At 36.6% G+C, this 18705-nt stretch overlaps 1 protein-coding gene across 3 annotated transcripts in view; it reads right to left on the bottom strand.

Annotated features, from left to right (window-relative positions):
- Positions 1 to 18705, bottom strand: part of THEMIS (thymocyte selection associated) — a 189224-nt gene that overhangs the window by 75325 nt on the left and 95194 nt on the right. For all 3 annotated transcript variants that reach the window (XM_032339576.1, XM_032339577.1, XM_032339578.1), the window contains exon 4: positions 11348 to 12396. In XM_032339576.1, the coding sequence (XP_032195467.1) occupies positions 11348 to 12396 (1049 nt within the window). The remainder of the gene's footprint in view (positions 1 to 11347; positions 12397 to 18705) is intronic.

Below are 18705 nucleotides of genomic sequence, written 5' to 3'. Positions count from 1 at the left end.
ATCCATATTAAGTTTGTTTTTGTGTATGGTATAAGAAAGTGACCTAGTTTCATTCTTCTGCATGTGTTTGACAAGTTTCCCCAGCACCATTTGCTGAAGAGTCTTTTCCTTATTGTCTATTCATTCCTCTTCTGTTGAAGATTAGTTGACCATATAATTGTGGGTTTATTTCTAGGGTTTCTATTGATCTATGTGTCTACTTTTGCATCAGTACCAAACTATTTTGATTACTAAAGTTTTGTAATATAATTTGAAGTCTGGAATTGTGATAATTTCAGTTTTGCTTTTCTTTTTCAAGATTGCTCTGGTTATTTGGGGTCATTTGTGGTTCCATACAAATTTTAGAACTGTTTGTTCTATTCTGTGAAAAATGTTGTTTGTATTTTAACAAGGATAGCATTAAATGTGAAGATTGCTTTGGGTAGTATAGACATTTTAACAATATTTGTTCTTTCAACCCATGAGCATAGGATTTTTTCCCATTTCTTTGTGTTGTCCTCAAGTTCTTTCATAAGTATTTTATAGTTTTCAGGGTACAGGTCTTTTACCTCTTTGGTTAGGTTTATTCCTAAGTATCTTACTGTTTTTTTTTTTTTTTTTTACAAATGTGAATGAGATTGATTCCTTGATTTCTGCTGCTTCATTATTGATATATGGAAATGTAACAGATTTCTGCATATTGATTTTGCATCCTGCAACTTTACTGAATTTCTTTATCAGTTCTAGTATTTTTTGGTGGAGTTTTTCAGGGTTTCTATACATAGTATCATGTTATCTGCAAGTAGTGAAAGTTTTACTTCTTCCTTACCCATTCAGTTGCCTTTTATTTCTTTTTATTGTCTAATTGTTGTGGCTAGGACTTCCAGTAGTTTGTTGAATAAAAGAGTGAGAGTGGACATACTTGTCTTGTTCCTGTCCTTAGGGGAAAAGCTCTCATGTTTTCCCCATTGAGTATGATGTTAGCTATAGATTTTTCATATATGGTTTTTATTATGTTGAGGTATGTTCCCTTTGTAAGAACTTATACAACTCAGCACCCCCAAAATAATCCAATTAAAAATGGCAGAAGACATGAATATTTTTCCAAAGACGTACAGATAGCCAACAGACATATGAAAAGATGCTCAACATCACTTATCATCAAGGAAATGCAAATAAAAACTACAGTGAGTATTTCACATTTGTCAGAATGGCTACAATCAAAAATACAGAAAACAAAAAGTGTTGGCAAGGATGTTGAGAAAAAGCAACCCTTGTGGACTGTTGGTGAGAATGCAAACTGGTCTAGTCACTGTAAAAAAAATTGTGAATGTTCTCCAATGTTATCCATTGATAAACAAATGGATAAAGAGGTGTGGCATATATATATATTTCATATATATTCCATATATATGAAATCACTCAGCCATTAAAAAAGAATGAAATCTTGTCATTTGCAATGGCAAGGATGGAGCTAGAAAGTATTATGCTAAGTGAAATAAACAGTCAGAGAGAGACAAATACTGCATGATTTCACTCATATGTGGAATTTAAGAAACAAACCAAATGAGCAAAAGAATAAAAAGAGAGAGAGAGAGAGAGAAGCCAAGAAACAGACTCTTAACCATAGATAACACACTGATGGTTATCAGAGAGGGAGTAGATGGGGGAATAGGTGAAACAGGTGATAGGGATCGATGAATGCTCTCATCCTATTGAGCCCTAGATGATGTATGGAAGTTGAATCACCATATTGTACACCTGAATCTAATATTGCACTGTATGTTAACTATACTGGAATTGAAAAAAAAAATATGAGAACTAAGGACTGACCACAAAATTTGCCAACCAGAACACACTACATACCTTTCAATCTCATTCATCTCATTTGCAAAATAGGGATAATGACAGCATCCATTTCATGAAGCGTGTGAAAGATTAAATAAGACAATAATACATGTTAGCACCTAACATAATGCCAGGAACAGAGGAAGAGTTCAGTAATGGGCAAATAGTTTTTTAATTACAGAACACTGGGCAGCTTGGATCATAGACCTTATGATATTTTATTGAATGCAGGATGCCTCTCAACCCTGTGAGAGCAAATTCGGCTCAAGAAAAGTCTAGGGTGAATGGAAAAATACAGAAATGATTACAGCTCAAGGGAGAAGCTAGAACCAGAGACAATGAAGAGAAAAATACCTTGGGCAGAGCAGTTCCCATCCTTTGATTACACAATTCATACGACTGTGTTTTATTCTATTTTACAACTAGTAAGCATGCACTTTTTAAACTTTAGTTAAGGTTTGGGAGGGTGCCTGGGTGGCTCAGTCAGTTAAGCGTCTGTCTTTTGCTCAGGTCATGATCCCAGGGTCCTGGGATCGAGCCCCGTATCGGGCTCCCTACTCAGTGGAAAGTCTGCTTCTCCCTCTCCCACTCCCTCTGCTTGTATTCCCTCTCTTGCTGTCTCTCTCACTGTGTTAAATAAATAAGTAAAATCTTTAAACATTAGTTAAGGTTTGGAAAGAACTTGGAAACAACAACAAATTTCCAATAAGGACAAATGATATATAAAATTTAGTGATCTAAGTAAGTTTAATATCACAAGTTAAAATTACTTTCTTCTCTCTTACACTAGGAGAACAGATATTTCTTGCTTTTATATATTATTTAATTCCACAATTTTACAATCAGCACTTTTCAATTCTTTGAATAAATAACAATAGACTTACACAGTATTCGTGGTCTATGATATATATATATATATCATATATATATATACACACACATATATACACACACACATATATATACACACACATATATTTAGCAAATATATATTGGCTAATTTTGTAGTCAATGGCCTTATGATCTTATAGGATTTCCTCTAATTTTTTTTCTCTCCTCACGAGATTTTTAAATTAGCTATGTGATTGGTTCATGGTAAATATCTTAAACAATGGCATGTCTTACAAAATAGCTAAAAGCAACTTGCTTTATTAGAAGTGTATATTGATAACTAAGCACTAGGTAGACATTTTCCAAGATATCATGATCATATTGAAGTTAGATTCTGGAAAAAGTATGATAAAAAATTTTTTTAGTGCTATAATAGGATGGCTGAGGGATTGTCCTTAAATAATGCGTTAGCATGAATCATCTTTCTCTGAATTTTTAGAATTTTTATGGACCTCTAGTCTCTTAAATTCTATGTTCATTTTTACTTACTACTCTCCTCTAATATTGAGATAAATCTTTTTCTTCTTCAGTTTTCTACTTATGAAATTTTTTTTAAAAATAGTGATTTTAGGAGGACTCTCTTTAAGCATTCTTTCATAGTACTCTTGTGCTCATTTTCTATCTTAACATTTACCCAGGAAATTTGGTTTGGGAAACAAAACATAAATGTTTTCATTTATATAGGCCTGGAAACACCACCAAAAGATTAAAAGTAATGGTTCACTTGTAAGAAACTGAGTTGTAGCAAAACGTATTTGCTCAAATATATAGCCTATGTCTTATCAATTTATTTCTAGGTAAGGTTTTTATTCTAAAATGAATTCAGAACTGATATAGAAATGGAAAACTCAGATAAATCAGTTTTCAAAAATGCAAAGCTAGCTGGAAATAACCTAACCTCCTCTAGATTTTTCCAACTACTCTTCAGATTTTTTGAAAATTTTAAAAATAAAATTGAAGGAAGTGACCTCAAACAACAGAACTTAAATATCTAGTGAGCCAACACTCAATGAATCAATCCCTATAGGGATTACAGGAAGTGGGTAATTCACATGCCCTTACTTTATACATACTGTGCACTCAGCGTTTCAAATTACTGATTCTTCAGTGATAACTGGTCATTTCTGAACAGGGATTTCCAGGTTATGAATGTTTTTTAAAAATGAAAACTAACCTAATCTTTGTAAAAGCCAGAAATCTAATGTGAAATGATTTACTATAAATTTCTTTCAATCATTTTGCCAATCCTCTGGAAAAATAAACAAATTTTTTAAATGATTTTTTTGTGGCTAAAAAATAATAACCACTAATACTAAAAATGTGATAATCACATATGCAGTGATGTATTTAGTTCTTGACTCCACAGATGGGAGAGGGAGGCAAGGAGCAATATTCACTAATGTTTTTCATCAGTCTTTCCTCACTCCCTTGCTGAGAATATTGTCAGTTGAAAACTCAAAGAGGGCCAAAAGTTTGGTTAATTCAAGAATTTCTGAGTAGGATTACACTTCAGCCTCACAGAAGGAAAACAGTATTCTTTGGACATAAACTCTCTAGAGAAAATGAGCATTTTATTATTAGTTGAATAACATTCATTTTTTGGTTGACATTTCCTGAAAATCAGGCCATGTCTCCTTAATGTCTGACTTTAACTAATTTTTTTCATTTAAAAGTCATTTAAGCCATTCTTTGGCTATCCAGCTGTATATATTAATATAGTATATATTATACCAGAGGAAAACTTTAAAAGTTCTGCTTACTCTCTCACTTCCAGAAGCACAAAAAGAACCTATAACTATTCCACACTTCCTATTGAGTACAGAGTTCTACCTGCAGGGTTTCAGCTGGAACTTGAGTTTGGCTAATTTTCAACTCAGCACTTCCTTTACTCATCCTTTCCCTTCTCTTCCCACTTTTTTTTACCTGCTCCTAATATAGTTGGCTGTTTACAGGCTCATGCCTTTAAATTAGGCTACAGATCTTGGGCAACTCAAAACCCACGGTGTCTTTATCTTATGTGCCTTAACCTTGAGTACAGCTCAAATATCTGCTGGAAATATGCCAGATTTGTCAACATTTTAAAGGAAGATCATAAGTTCCCTCTTTCTTATTTCTCAGATTTAAAATCCCAGCTTTTTATGTATGTCCATGTTCCATCATTTTTTGCCTTTCATCTCTGAAGACTGCTAAAACATTAATTACTTTTCCCTATTCACAGGGAAACAGACATACAACTTCTATGTTAGATGGAGAGAATGCATTGCGTGTAGATAATCTTCAGAACTGTAGAGTTGGTTACAAACCCAAACACTCTTAATGTCTTTATACTACATCAGGTTAACACAAACAAAAGCACAGGATATAATACTATTCTCTAACAATCTAGATTTACCCTAGGAGCGTGGTTTCTTTAACACTTTTCAGCCACTAACTGTCACACTGGATCAGAAGTGAGTCTTAGCACCCATTAGCAGCTGGTGAAGTGTTGTCTCTGCACCTCCCAGAAACTACTGCTTCCCCTCTGTCTTTTTCAGCTCTCTAATTCTGGTACCAGGCTTGTTTTCTGCTCAAATCACACCACCTTGCCATTACTGCCTCCCTTGCTCTTCGCCTTAATGTCTCCTGTGGGTGTTCTTGCCCGACAGAAATCTAGAAATTCCAGCAGCAAAGTAGACACTTGGGCATTAAATGGCCAAACAGAGTTAGTGAAATGCAAGATTTCTGGTCCCAGGTGCAGTCTCTGAAGGAGTGGAATATCTCATCTTTCAACCAAAGGTTTGTTTTTCTATCTGGTTATAGGCCCTTTCATCAGAAGACAGAAGTTACATTTCTCCTGTGTGGCACTCAGAAGTCATAGCCATATATATCCACGACAGGCAAAAACCCCAGTGAGTACATGTTCTTTCAAACTATCTGAAACTACTTCTGACATAGGAGCCAACCCTCAGGAAAGGAGAGTCTGCCCCACAACATTGCCATTTAGAAAATAATTTTAAGCCCAGCCATTTATTTAGCCATTTTATGACACTGTTCTCATCTGATGAAGAAACAGAATGCAAAGATCTTAAAGATGTTATGTCTACACTGTCCTAAGCCCAAAAAGAATGTTAAGGGGTCACTCAGGACATTTTCATCCCTTTGTTCAGACCCCATCCATTATTCCCCCTAACGGTTAGCACATTTTCAAAACAATAAAGTCCTTCCATGGAAAACTTCCTGTGTCTCAAGATGCACTGTTATCTTGGGGGGTATCTACAGCCCACACACCCTACACCTGCCCCTGCCCCAATATATCCATATTAAAATTTCCAAAGCACTACTACAGTCGATCCTTCCTTATTCTAGGCATTACCCAAGCTAGAGAGCAGTTGCATTTCTACCCTGGAAAACAGTTCTTTCTATTTAACCTAGTCTCTATAACCTGTCCTCATACAGTCTTAATTTCTAAACTTCCTAGATGAACCTGTAGGGTTCATCACTGGTGGTGAATATCTGTACTCTCAGGTAGTACATGCATCCGTCCTGGTGTTTCACAGTGCAAGAAATGATCTCAGAAAAGTAATGACCCACTGGGAAGGCATAAGTAAACTTACATAATGAAGAATCTAATATTCTTATCTACATATAGAATAAGGTATTTTAAGGAGTTAAGTAGGTTTGAATATTTAAACTCTGAACAGCCCTCCGAGTTTAAAGCAATATTCCATATGCAAGTTAAAATCTTAGAGGCTTGTTTTCAATGACTGCTTCCTGCCTGTGGAGTATAAAAAGTGTTTTAACCGATCACTTCTAAAAGCATACATAGATAGAAGAGCTTTAATGTAGATATGAGAAGAAACATAAAAGAAATATATGAATGCATGACACTGTGATGATAAGAAATAGTTGGTTGCAAGACTTTTCAAGTAGATTATGCAGAAACTGACAGAGCTTCTGTTTATATTTCAAAAATGATCTGCTAAGCAGATTTCTATCTTCATGGTAGGAAAATCTGTTGAAAATGAGGTCAGTAGGTCTGAGCACAGGTAAATTGTAGTATTCTCTCCCATTTTAAAGTGATTTCATAGAAAATATAATTCTTTATCTACTACACTAGCATTAATGAAACTACTTATAAACAAAGAATTATTGACCCTTCTCAACAGACTGATAAGCTTTCAGCTGAGCTCAAGTGTCCTCATAATATCTCTGACCTAGGGTTTCTTAGCTTCTGCTTTTACCTTTTGGGGACAAGGAATCTATTCCATATATTACACACCAAAATTGTCTTCCCTTTGACTCTCAGCCAATGTTGTGACAGAAAATAAGAATGTATTCTTCGGGAGTGCCTGAGTGGCTCAGTGGGTTAAGCCTCTGCCTTCAGCTCGGGTCATGATCTCAGGGTCCTGGGATCGATACCCACATTGGGGTCTCTGGCGGAGAGCCAGCTTCCCCCTCTTTCTCTGCCTGCCTCTCTGCCTACTTGTGATCTCTGTCTTCCAAATAAATATATTTTAAAAAATATATTTAAAACAAAGAAAAAAAAAAAAGAATGTATTCTTTGCCACAGAGTAGCTCTTTAAATGTATACAACAGTATCATTCAAGTTTAATCACACAGTTCCCTCAACTATTTCTCAGATGAAAATGGCTTTGGGGTTATTTAACATCTTAACAAATAACTCAACATTTAACAAACTTCTATGACTCGATATTCTTTAAAGTGGGATTCAGAGGGGTGCCTGGGTGGCATAGTCGGTTGAGCATCTGACTCTTGCTTTTGGCTCAGGTCATGGTCTCAGTGTCCTGAGGTCGAGCCCCATGTCAGGCTCCATGTTCAGCATGGAGTCTTCTTGAGATTCTCTCTTTCTCTCTGCCCTTCCCACTTGTGTGTTCTCTCTCTCTCCCTCTCTGAAATACATAAATCTTAAAATTAAATTAAATTGAATTAAATTAAAAAGAAGTGAGATTCAGAAATAGACAAAAGGATCCTTGTATGGTCTGACCAGTGAACTAGCAATTAGTGATTATTAAGTTGATCTGGAATCCTACACATATGAATTTAGTCAAAGATTGCATTGGTTTTATTTTAGTAACTGTGAGATACTAGGAAATGTATATACTGGTCTCTATCCTTGGTTCTTAACACAGAGTTCCTAAATCCTTTGGAATTTCCTGGGTAACAGGAATATTTTTTTTGTTCTAATGAGGTGACTCTGGATGGGCTTCTGGATGGAGGCTGTTCACCAGAAAAATCACCTCATAATTAGAAGCTTGGAATTGTCAGCCCTTCCACCACTGTCCACTCTGGAATTCTTCAGAGAGGGAAGAGGGACTGGAAATGGAGTTAATAATTGATCATCCCTATGTGAGGAAGCCTCCACAAGAATCCCAAAAGTGTGGAATTTGGAGAGCTTCCAGGCTAGCAAACACTTCCATATACCAGGAGGGTAGTGTATCCCAACTATACAGGACAGAAGCTCCTATGTTCCACACCCTACCAGACCTTGCCCTGCATATCTCTTCCTCTGACTATTTATCTCTATTCTTTATCACATCCCTTAATAAACTAGTAAACCCAATTCCTGAGTTCGCTGAGCCTTGTTAGGGAGCTCACTGAACCTGAGGAGGGGTTTGTGGGAACTCCAATTTGTAGCCTTCTCAGATAGAAGTTGTAGGTAACCCAAGGACCTACTACTTGCAATTAGCATCTGAAGTGGGGGTCAGACTTGAGGGACTGAGCCCTTAACATGTGGCATCGGTCACTATCTCCAGGTAAGTAGTTTCAAATTGAGTTAAGTTGTAGGATACCCACTTGGTGTCAGCAACCTGTTTGGTGTCAGAAAACTCACATATCTGGTGTCAGAAGTATTGTGATTGTGGCATCTGTGTGAATAAAGAAGAAACTGAGGAGGGGGTCCGAGGGTTTCTCCAAGTCAGTAACCTAGGTGTAACTTATTGTTTTGTGAGTTTCTCTCCTAATAAAACACTTGGATCATTTTCATCTGACATTCTGTGAAATTACATTTTTAAAACTTGTAGCCCATATTTTTTTCTATGAATGCTTTCTTCGTAGTTTAGGATTTTTGACTCCTTCCTTTCTGCCTGTAATGGATATCTCCGGTTCTTCACATACTACACACACCAGTCCTCATTCCCTTCCCCACCAGTCTTGACTGTAAGTTGGGACAGCCAATGAATCGACTGAACCAGGATACAGGCAAGTTCTCCAAAGTCCCCCTCTTTTTAAAATGAAAACAAACAAAGAGATGATATTCTTCTCAGTGGTGAGACTATATAATGCTGGAACCATCATCATAGTGTGCCTTGTATGAGTAAAACTAGTCTGTGAAAGTAACTCTGTGATGAAAAGCAAAATCCACTTTGGCCACATTCAAAATTCTCTTTCCAACTGTCCTTAGGACAGTTAGCTGTACCCTTAGGTTCTCCATGGATACATGAGCTAATAAATTCATTAAAAAGAAAAAGAAAACGAAAAGCCACTTTGCAAAAAAAAACACCATGTTCTAACTTAAATATAGATTTTTCTATGCAAAGTTTTTACTTATTCCTCATGCTTAACTTCTGTCTTATATTAGCTTTCTATTGCTGCTGTAACATAAACTTGGTGCCTTAAACAATACAAATTGATTATCTTACAGTTCTGTAAGTCAGAAATCCTATATAAGTCTCACTGGCTAAAATGAAGGTGTTGACAGAGCTGATGAGGGAACAAAAGACTGGCTGAATCTTGGTCATCATCTCCAGACCTCACTCCACCATACCTCACCTATATTCCAAAACCACATCAGAGCTGTGTTCCTTTCTGGAGGCTTTAGGGGAGAATGTTTTCTTAAAATTTCTAGCATCTAGAAACTATCTGCATCCCCTGACTCAATTCTCCCTTCCTTCATCTTCAAAGGCACAACACTATCTCCCTGTGACCATTCTCCTGAGTCATATCTCTCTCTGACCCTGACTTCAACTGGGAAAGGTTCTTTTAAGCATCTGTGACTAAGTGGACCTATCTGGTTAATCCAGAATAATCTCCTCATCTCAAAGTCCTTAATTTTGAGCACATGTACCAAGTCTATTTTGCCATCAAATGTAACATAGTCACCAGTTCTGGAGGATTAGGCATGAACATCTTGGGAAGGTGTTGCGGCGGGGAGGTGTGGAGGCAGTGAGGCGGGGAATTATTCTACCTACCACTAAAAATGAGACCAGCATTCCATCTCTCACATCATTCCATTCAGCAATAAAAATATATTAAACAGTAGAAGTCAGACACACTCCACATTAATAGCAACCTGTTAATCAACATTATTTGGGAACAATTTTTTTATTTAAAATGACTCCTTCAAGGGAGGTGAACCATGAGAGACTATGGACTCTGAAAAACAATCTGAGGGTTTTGAAGAGGCTGGGAGTGGGAGGTTGGGGGAAGCAGGTGGTGGGTATTAGAGAGGGCACAGATTGCATGGAGCACTGGGTGTGGTGCAAAAACAATGAATACTGTTATGCTGAAAAGAAATTTAAAAAATAAAATAAAAATAAAAATAAAATTAAATGACTCCTTCAAGATTGTTTTTTCTGGAAAGGAAATTTCTGCTCCTTTTATCTTTCTTCTGAAGATGAGCTTGAAGATTCTTTCCAGATTTATCCAGCATACCCTCAGAATGCACTCTTTGAAATGTAGAATTAAAAGTATTTTCATACCCACATACTTGAAGCCTGAGGCTGCTATCATTCCTGAGTATAGAGAGTAAACACAGCATCTCTCTTTGTTTTACTAATTGCTTTGTTTCCCCAAGCTGCTCGAACAACATCTGCCAGGCCAGAATGCACTCCTTCCACACACCACAGCACCACTGCCGGCCAGATAAACGACCTAACACTCCATGGTGTACTGGCAAGTGCTTTCCAGGCACACAGCAGGCAGTTTTCAAGAAGCAAAGACTTTAAGTAGAAATGAAGCTGAAACCCCTCCCTTCCCAAATCTTTCCAATGGTTATGGAGTTGTTGATTCTGTTATGATCTCACACTGTCTGCAATTTTATTGATTTTGTTTTTCAATAGAACTGTTAAAGATTACAATCCTCAGATAGGCAGAATGTGGGCAGATGCTCATATGCTCACACACAGTTCTGCCAAGATATTTTTACATCTTTTTGCACATAAAACAAAATGAAGACATGTGTTATAGATGCATGCTACTGGTAACCCCCCCGAAGAAGGGAGTTTATTGTATGCTCATTTCCTGGATGAAGTATTAAAACAACTCTACCTAGAAAAAAGAACAGCACTTCCAAAATAAAAGAGATTTGCTTCTGAGGAAACTTATCAAACATTCCTAATTACCAAGACCCATTGAGACGGCAGTTTGGGTCATCATATCCAAATGTCATCCCTGCTATTTCTAATTCAATACAAACTTCTTGTCACATCTACTGGTTAAGCATCAAAATACAAAATGCTGCAACAGCTTATGCTCTGTTGATGTTCATTCATCTACTGTGCATCAGAAAGGCTCATTTCAAATATGGCATGAAAGAAAGAAAAGTAAGCAAAAAACAAACTCGGAGGAGACTTGAAATAAACTGCCTCAAGAAAAATGCTAAAAAGGAAAAAATACAAAATCATAGCCTTACCTTGGGAGACTTAAGCAGACCCACAGCCCTGTTTTCTGCTAAGGTGAACGGGGTTAGCTTTGTTTCCTCCACTGAGGGATGTTTGGGAGGGCGAGGTGGGGGGTGGGAAAAAGAGCCTTCATATCTTCGCATCATGTAATACTGTTCTTCGGTGATCTCTTCAACCAGTCTCCTGACTAGAACTGATCCTGTGTCCCCAGAAAAACTATCAACTAGCTGGACAGTCATATTTAAGCGGCTGACAGGAATTTCCCAGCACTCCTTGGGGCTGGCAAAGTCACTTATGAGTAGATAAGAGTCTGTGATAGCTTCCTCCAGCCGCAGTCCTGGTGTAGCAGCCAAAATGTCTTCTTCAATGGAAAGATCTCTCACAGATACCTTCACGTTGAAGGGCAAGTGGAACTGAGCATAGAGCTCAGAAATCTGGTACTGTTTCTTATCGTGAATCACCTCTACGAAACCTCCTTCCATGTACAAAGGGAGAAGTGTTGCCTCATACGATTTTTTGAGGATTTTTTCACAGGCCAGAACATTCACCACTTTTTTGATTCCCTCACAAAGGACTTCAGTCGTCTGTGAGTGATGCACTAGAAACTGGTCCCCGACAGATACGGATGATAGCTCATGATGAGGGGGATGAAAGGCCTTGGTGGCCACCACGTGGAGAGGCTCCTTTTCACTCTTTGCTATCTCAAGGTCATAGGCAGTTGGGAACTCCCGAGGTCGCCGTTTGAATTTGCCTTTATAACTAGTGGGGATCAAGAAGTGCCTTTTAGGAAAATTGCTTCGAATTTCTGAAGCTAAGATTCTCGATGCCTGGTACTTTTTGTGGATCACAATGGTTTTCCCAGGCTGTAAAGTGCTTCTGGGCAGCTCGTTTCCCTGAGGTGCCTCTATGACTTCAGCCACTATGGGGAACTCTTTACTGGTCATTTCAAAGAGATCTTGTGTAGATAACAGCTGAAGAAACCAGTTGGCATCATAACTGTCAGTAATGTCTTTGACTTCAACATCTAAACTGGGGAGGATGCGAACTATATCCTTTCGGACTGAAAGAAAAAAAAAAGATTATGACATTTTGTCCATCAAAGTGTTGCTCTGAGATGGTATTAGAATCCTTACTGGCATCATAGATAAATTCCACTGGAAAAAAAAATCAGACACTCATGATGTAACACTTCTTATGTGTGACTTTCATTTTTTCAGATTTTAAAATGAAGTAGATCATATGTAAAATCAATTCCCATAAGCTCACTGCTCAGCTTACAAAAGAGATATTAACTTGTTCCTTCCTTAGAGCCCTATGAAGCTTATCAAAATTTCATCTGCCTCACTATAACCTAAGGATAACTGTTTTCCTGATTCTAGAGTAAATCATTCTCCTGTTTTTAAAATAGTTTTGTCTCACATAACATAGATAAATATAGGTGCATATTTATAAGTATATATCTGTGTGTATATATATCTTTTTCAGAAGGTTTATAACATCATTCGAAATCATGCTCTTGAGCCCCAGCCATAACATATGAAATTATCTTAAAAGAAATTTTCAGTACTTTGAATAAGACCCTTCCTGCATAAGGCCCAAGACAAACATTCTTCATGCAAAATTCTGTTCCCTTGCAGAACAACACTGCAAGATCATGGGATACAACGTACTTAAGACTAACATATGGAAGTCAACAACAAGATGCATGCTTTTCCAATGTGGAAGTTATTCTTTCTCTGCTGATGTTCCATTAACCTGGATAGAAAAGGAGAGTCACAGAGAAGCACGAAGAAGCCATTCAGGAGCCTTAGGTAAGCTGGTGGGTACTTACCAATGTATTCTTTGCCTAATGCGGCACTGAGGACTAATAAACCTCAAATTCTTTCTAAGCACCCACTAACCTAGGAAGTCTTTGTTGGAGACGAGAGAGACACTTAAAATATTGCCCTAAAATTATTTATCTGCTCTCCATGCACTCTCTCACCTAGATTGTTAGAATGGTCTTGAATTAGAAATAAAGTTACTATTAACAGAGTTGTATAATGGTTTATATTGTCCTGACAGTTTCCTACCATGCAATGTTTTATAGCGTTTTCACAATCCACTGTTGTTTCCCAATATCTCCAGCCACATTTCTATCAATACACTTTCTTCCTTGCATGCTTTTGAAAACAAATAATTTGGAAGATTTTGAAAACAGAATTTCCTCTTTAAAAGCATTACCTATATTATTATGTTTTATATTTTAAACTTTATGCAGCATCTGGAAACTATAACTTTATAAGTAGTGTTATATTATTTGCACATGCTGTGTAACAGAGTTCCTGAAGGCATAACATGAAAAAGCATTATTTTATATTCTTGAATAGAGAACAGAAAAAAGGGAAAAAAAAATCAATGGTTGTCTATAGGATGAAAATCTATAAAAATGCTTCATTAAAAAAAATAAAAAGAAGAATCAAAGAACACTTCTTACCTTCATCAATTCATTGTAAAAAGTTTAGCATACCCAAACTTTTTAAAAAATATTTTATTTGTTTATTTGACACAGAGAGAGAGAGAGGGAGAGAGAGCACAAGTAGGGGAGCAGCAGAGGGAGAAGCAGGCTTCCCTGTGCAGGATTTGATCCCAGGACGCTGGGATTATGACCAAAGGCAGACACTTAACCAACTAAGCAACCCAGGTCCTCCACATACTCAAAGTTTTAAGATTATTGCCACAGGGGGCACCTGCGTGGCTCAGTGGGTTAAGCCTCTGCCTTCGGCTCAGGTCATGATCTCAGGATCCTGGGATCGAGTCCCGCATCGGGCTCCCTGCTTGGCAGGGAGCCTGCTTGCCCTCTCCCTCTGCTGCTCCCCAAACTTGTGCTCTCTCTCCTTCTCTCACTCTCTGTCAAATAAATAAATTCTTTAAAAAAAAAAGATTATTGCCACAGGCTTCCCTGAATCTGAAGGTAATTTTAAAAACTCTAAGATCTCAGCAAGTTGGATATAAATTAATGAGGTCTAAAAATTGTAGCACTAGCATTAGGTAAGCATCATAGTCTCATGCCATTTCTCAAGTTGAGGGAATAGTGAAACATTGGTAGAACAGATGTCATTAAGGACTTTCTGCAGGCTCTGAACTGATCCATCAGAACATAGGGACCCTAATGTAACCTAAGTCCAAACTATATTTGGGCACTACAGGTATTGTGGGTATAAGAATCTATGGTTATTTTGTTGACCAACATATCCCAGCATCTCAAATAGTGCCTGGTATATAGTAGGTACTCAATAAATGAATTGAATAAATGAAAAACTATTGTCAGAACAATATCCTTGGCTGAGCATTAAAGGATGTGATCTGTTAAATAAGTAGAGTTCCACATAAAATTTCCTTGGGGAAAAAATTTTGTACCACTAATACTCCTGGCTATACGTCATAGAAGGTATTATATATATATCAGTTAAAACATGCCCCTGCAGGTTGTAGTTTATCTTATTCAATGGCTTTTTCTGTGCAATAAGTATTTTTACTTTTACTATTTAATTTCTGTAGAACAATAATCTAGTATTTTTTTTATTTTTTATAATCTAGTATTTTAAGGTATAAAAATAATAACAATGAATGTGCCTTAGTAGAAGATTCAATAAGGAACAATAGTACATGCATTGAAAATCAACAACTCGTCTTTGATCCATCAGAGAATTGAGATTACAGGGCAAACCATCGCTCCCAAAATGAGAGAAATAGGTTAATACACACTTACTGCTTATTGGCAGCAGAAGCCTCCACTGGATTCAACAACTAGTAAGAACACTTTAAGAGTAATTGACTACTTGCTGGAGACAAAGCCTAGACAAGTTTAAGAGATAAAACTTCTGGGGTCCATGTTTAGGGGGATTCCCACCCCCACTTTCATATTTATTCCCAAGAGACCCACCAGGTTCTCAGGGTGAAGATCAGAGAAAAATCCCTTCATGCTTCTAGCAGAATAATAGAAAAAGTCACAGCATTCAGTTTTCCTTAAAAAAAGGTCTGCCCTCAAGGAAAACTATTTTACCACAGCCTAACCAACTTGGGTTTTACCAGAGTTGAACTGATGTAGGGGAAGGGAAATACCCAATTATCTCTTCTATCTTTCCACATGGGCAAGGGAAATACCCACCTCCAGCCCCCACTTGCCATATTCTATTTCATCTAAGGAAGCATGGGGAAGAAAGCTGAGAAGCACTTGTGAAAGTCATAGGGCACAGCGCCATGAAAAGACTCAGACCTAAATACAGGATTATAGAATGCATCTCTTCCCCTATACCTTACTAACCATATCAACAAGACTCCTGTATAATAACAGGGGATTATAACTGAAGCATTTATATTTCTGTTTAAGAAGTGGTCTCTAGGGGTTCCTGGGTTGTTCAGTGGGTTAAGACTCTGCCTTCAGCTCAGGCCATGATCTCAGGGTCCTGGGATCAAGCCCGGCATCGGGCTCTTTGCTCAGGAGGAAGCCTGCTTCCCCCCTCTCTCTCTGCTTGCTCCTCTGCCTGCTTGTGATCTCGTCTGTCATATAAATAAATAAAAACTTAAAAAAAAAAAGTGGTCTGTAGGGAAAAACAACAGGGAGACAAAAAACAAGGACTCTGAATAAAATTTTAGCCTCTAACATCTATAGATACAGAAAACAGTAAACACTGACTAACTCACAGCTAGATAAACATAAAACCTCATATTAAAGGCTTATTTGCATCAGTTTCTTTTATCTGATACATTGTGTCTGCTTTAAACAAAAAATTACAAAGTCTAGTAAAAGAAAAAGAAAAACAGTGGTGTCTGAAGAGACAAAGCCAAACTCAGATATGCAGAGATTTTGGAATTTTCAGACTGGGAATTCAGAATATGATTAATATGCTAAGAGCTCTAATGGAAGAAAATGGCAGAAAAGATGGTGTAATGTAAACAGAAAGATGGAAACTTTTGTAAAGAATTGAAAGGAAATGCTCGGTATTAAAAAACATACTAACAGATATGGAGAATGACTTTGATGGGTTCATCACTAGACTAGACATGGCTAAGGAAAGAAATCAGTGAACTTAAAGATACACCAAGATATATCAATAGAAAATTCCCTAACTGAAAATTAAAAGAAAAAGAATGGGGGGGGAAAAAAAAGGAACAGAGTATCTAAGCACTGTGCGGAAACTACAAAAGGTAGAACATGCACACCACAGTGATGCCAAAAGGAAAACAAGAGAGAAAGGAACAGAAACAATATCTGAAGTAATAATGGTGGAGAATTTTCCAAATTTGAGGAAGCTCGAGAACAGCAAGCATGATAAATACCAGAAACCCTATACCTAGGCATATCATATTCAAACCATAGAAAATTTAAAAAAAAAAAAAGGAGAAAACCTGAAGAAGCCGTAAGAAAAGAAAATCTTAACTCTAGAAGAAGAAGGATAGAAACTAGATTGTACTTCTCTTCAGAAAGCATTCAAGCAAGAAGAGAGTAAGTGGCATACTTAAAGTGTTTAAAGAAAAGAAACCCACCAACTTAATATTCTATCTCCAGCAAAATTATCCTTTAAAAGTGAAGGATAGCAGAATATGACAGCCCAAAATAAATTACTTTGGCATCAAGATTATTTTGAGTTAAAGGCACTTTATAAAACAGCAGGTGCAAGAAGGATATTATAATCTCTCCTTTTCTTCCTGAAAACAGGAGACAAAACTCCGATGTGAAAAATGCCTTCCTTATACCAAGAGAGAAGAAACATCCTTCCACAGGGAATTAAAGCCAAGTGAATTCTGTCCAAACAGACCTTGTTAAACTAACTCTTATCTTCTTTTAGTCTCCCCACAATACTTAGTCTAGTTACTTCTCCACAGTTGCCTCTTTCATTCAAACCAATATAAAAGCATGTCGATTTTGCCTTTTCGATTTTGCCTTCACTCCCTTTTGAGGGCTCCCCTTTCACATAAAACATGTAAATCTATCTGCTTTTCTCTATTTAATCTGTCTAAGTAAATTTAATTCTCAGGCCTAGTCAAAAAGCCCTAAGAGTTATTGTTTCTACATATATTTTTTTTAAAACAAGTTTTGTCAATTCCAGCCCTGCAGTTTCTCTCAACTGCTAGTTCCTCCGACATTATTATCTAATAATAATAATTCTTTTATTTGTTGGAAATTTTCACTCTCTAAGTTTGATTTCTTTGTCATTTACTTTCCAAGATTATACTTATATTTTTCTTAAAAGTGTTTTCATATCTGATTGCTCAGTGAATCATTTTGTTTATATTTTTGTATCACATTATGCTCTTTATAGTGATTATTAGGTGTATTTGCATTATTCTATGCTTTTAAATTAAAATTTTCTTTATAGTTCATCCATTTGGTCTCAATTTTCTTTATGAATATTCTGTGAATTATCTTTTTTTCCCATTTATTCAGCTTCATTTCAACTTAAGAGAATATACCAGCAATTTCGTTTTCTTAGATAGTTTTTCCCTGGTTCTATTGTTGTTTGTATTTATGAATAGAGAAAGTGCCTTTTGGGTTGCTCTCTAACATTTGTAGCAGAAAAAAAAAATCACGATCTTCACTCAGAAATTAAGAGTCATTTAAAATGAATATACTTATATTTACTATGGGCTTATTTATAATAGTTTTCCTTTCATATTTTTATTTAATTTATAAAAGCTATGAGACGTGACTACCCATTTTCTTATCCTGGATGACACACGTCGACAAGGTTCTCCACTGATGTTTGTGATGGTTATTATCTATCAACTTGACTGGGCTTTAGTACCCAGTCACTTAATCAAACACTATTCTAGGTGTTTCTGCAAAGGTATTTTGCAGATGTGGTTAACATCTGAGTCAGTTGACTTTGGGTGAATGATGTTACCCTTGATAACATAGGTGAGTCTCATCTAATCATTTGAAGGCTTTAAGAGCAAATATTGGAGTTTCCCAGAGAAGAAAAAATGTTGCCTCAAATTAGAGCATCAACTTCTGCCTGAGTTTACAGCCTGCCAATCTGTCCTATGAACGTTGAACTTAATAGCCCCCATAATTATATGTCAAGTCCTTAAAATTAATTAATATGTAATTTTGTTTATATTATACAATATAATCATATATAATGTAATAAATATTTTCTGTTTTTCTGGAGAACACTGGTAAAATATTTACAGTTGGTAGAATAAGAATAAATATTTACAGTTGGCAGTATAAGAATAAATAAATGCACACATAAATTGTACATTATACTGCTTGCTGTTTGATATTTCTACTAGCAATTAGATTACTTGCCTAAAGGAAGAAAATGAAAAGGAAGTGGACTAAAGTATTCATTGGTTCTAAATATCATGTTAAGTCACAATATTT

This window comes from Mustela erminea, chromosome 4 (assembly GCF_009829155.1).
Source record: "Mustela erminea isolate mMusErm1 chromosome 4, mMusErm1.Pri, whole genome shotgun sequence".
In the NCBI taxonomy this organism is placed as follows: Eukaryota; Metazoa; Chordata; class Mammalia; order Carnivora; family Mustelidae; genus Mustela; species Mustela erminea.
The sequence above is the reverse complement of the archived record's forward strand: the minus strand, read 5'-3'. Positions and strand labels throughout refer to the sequence as shown.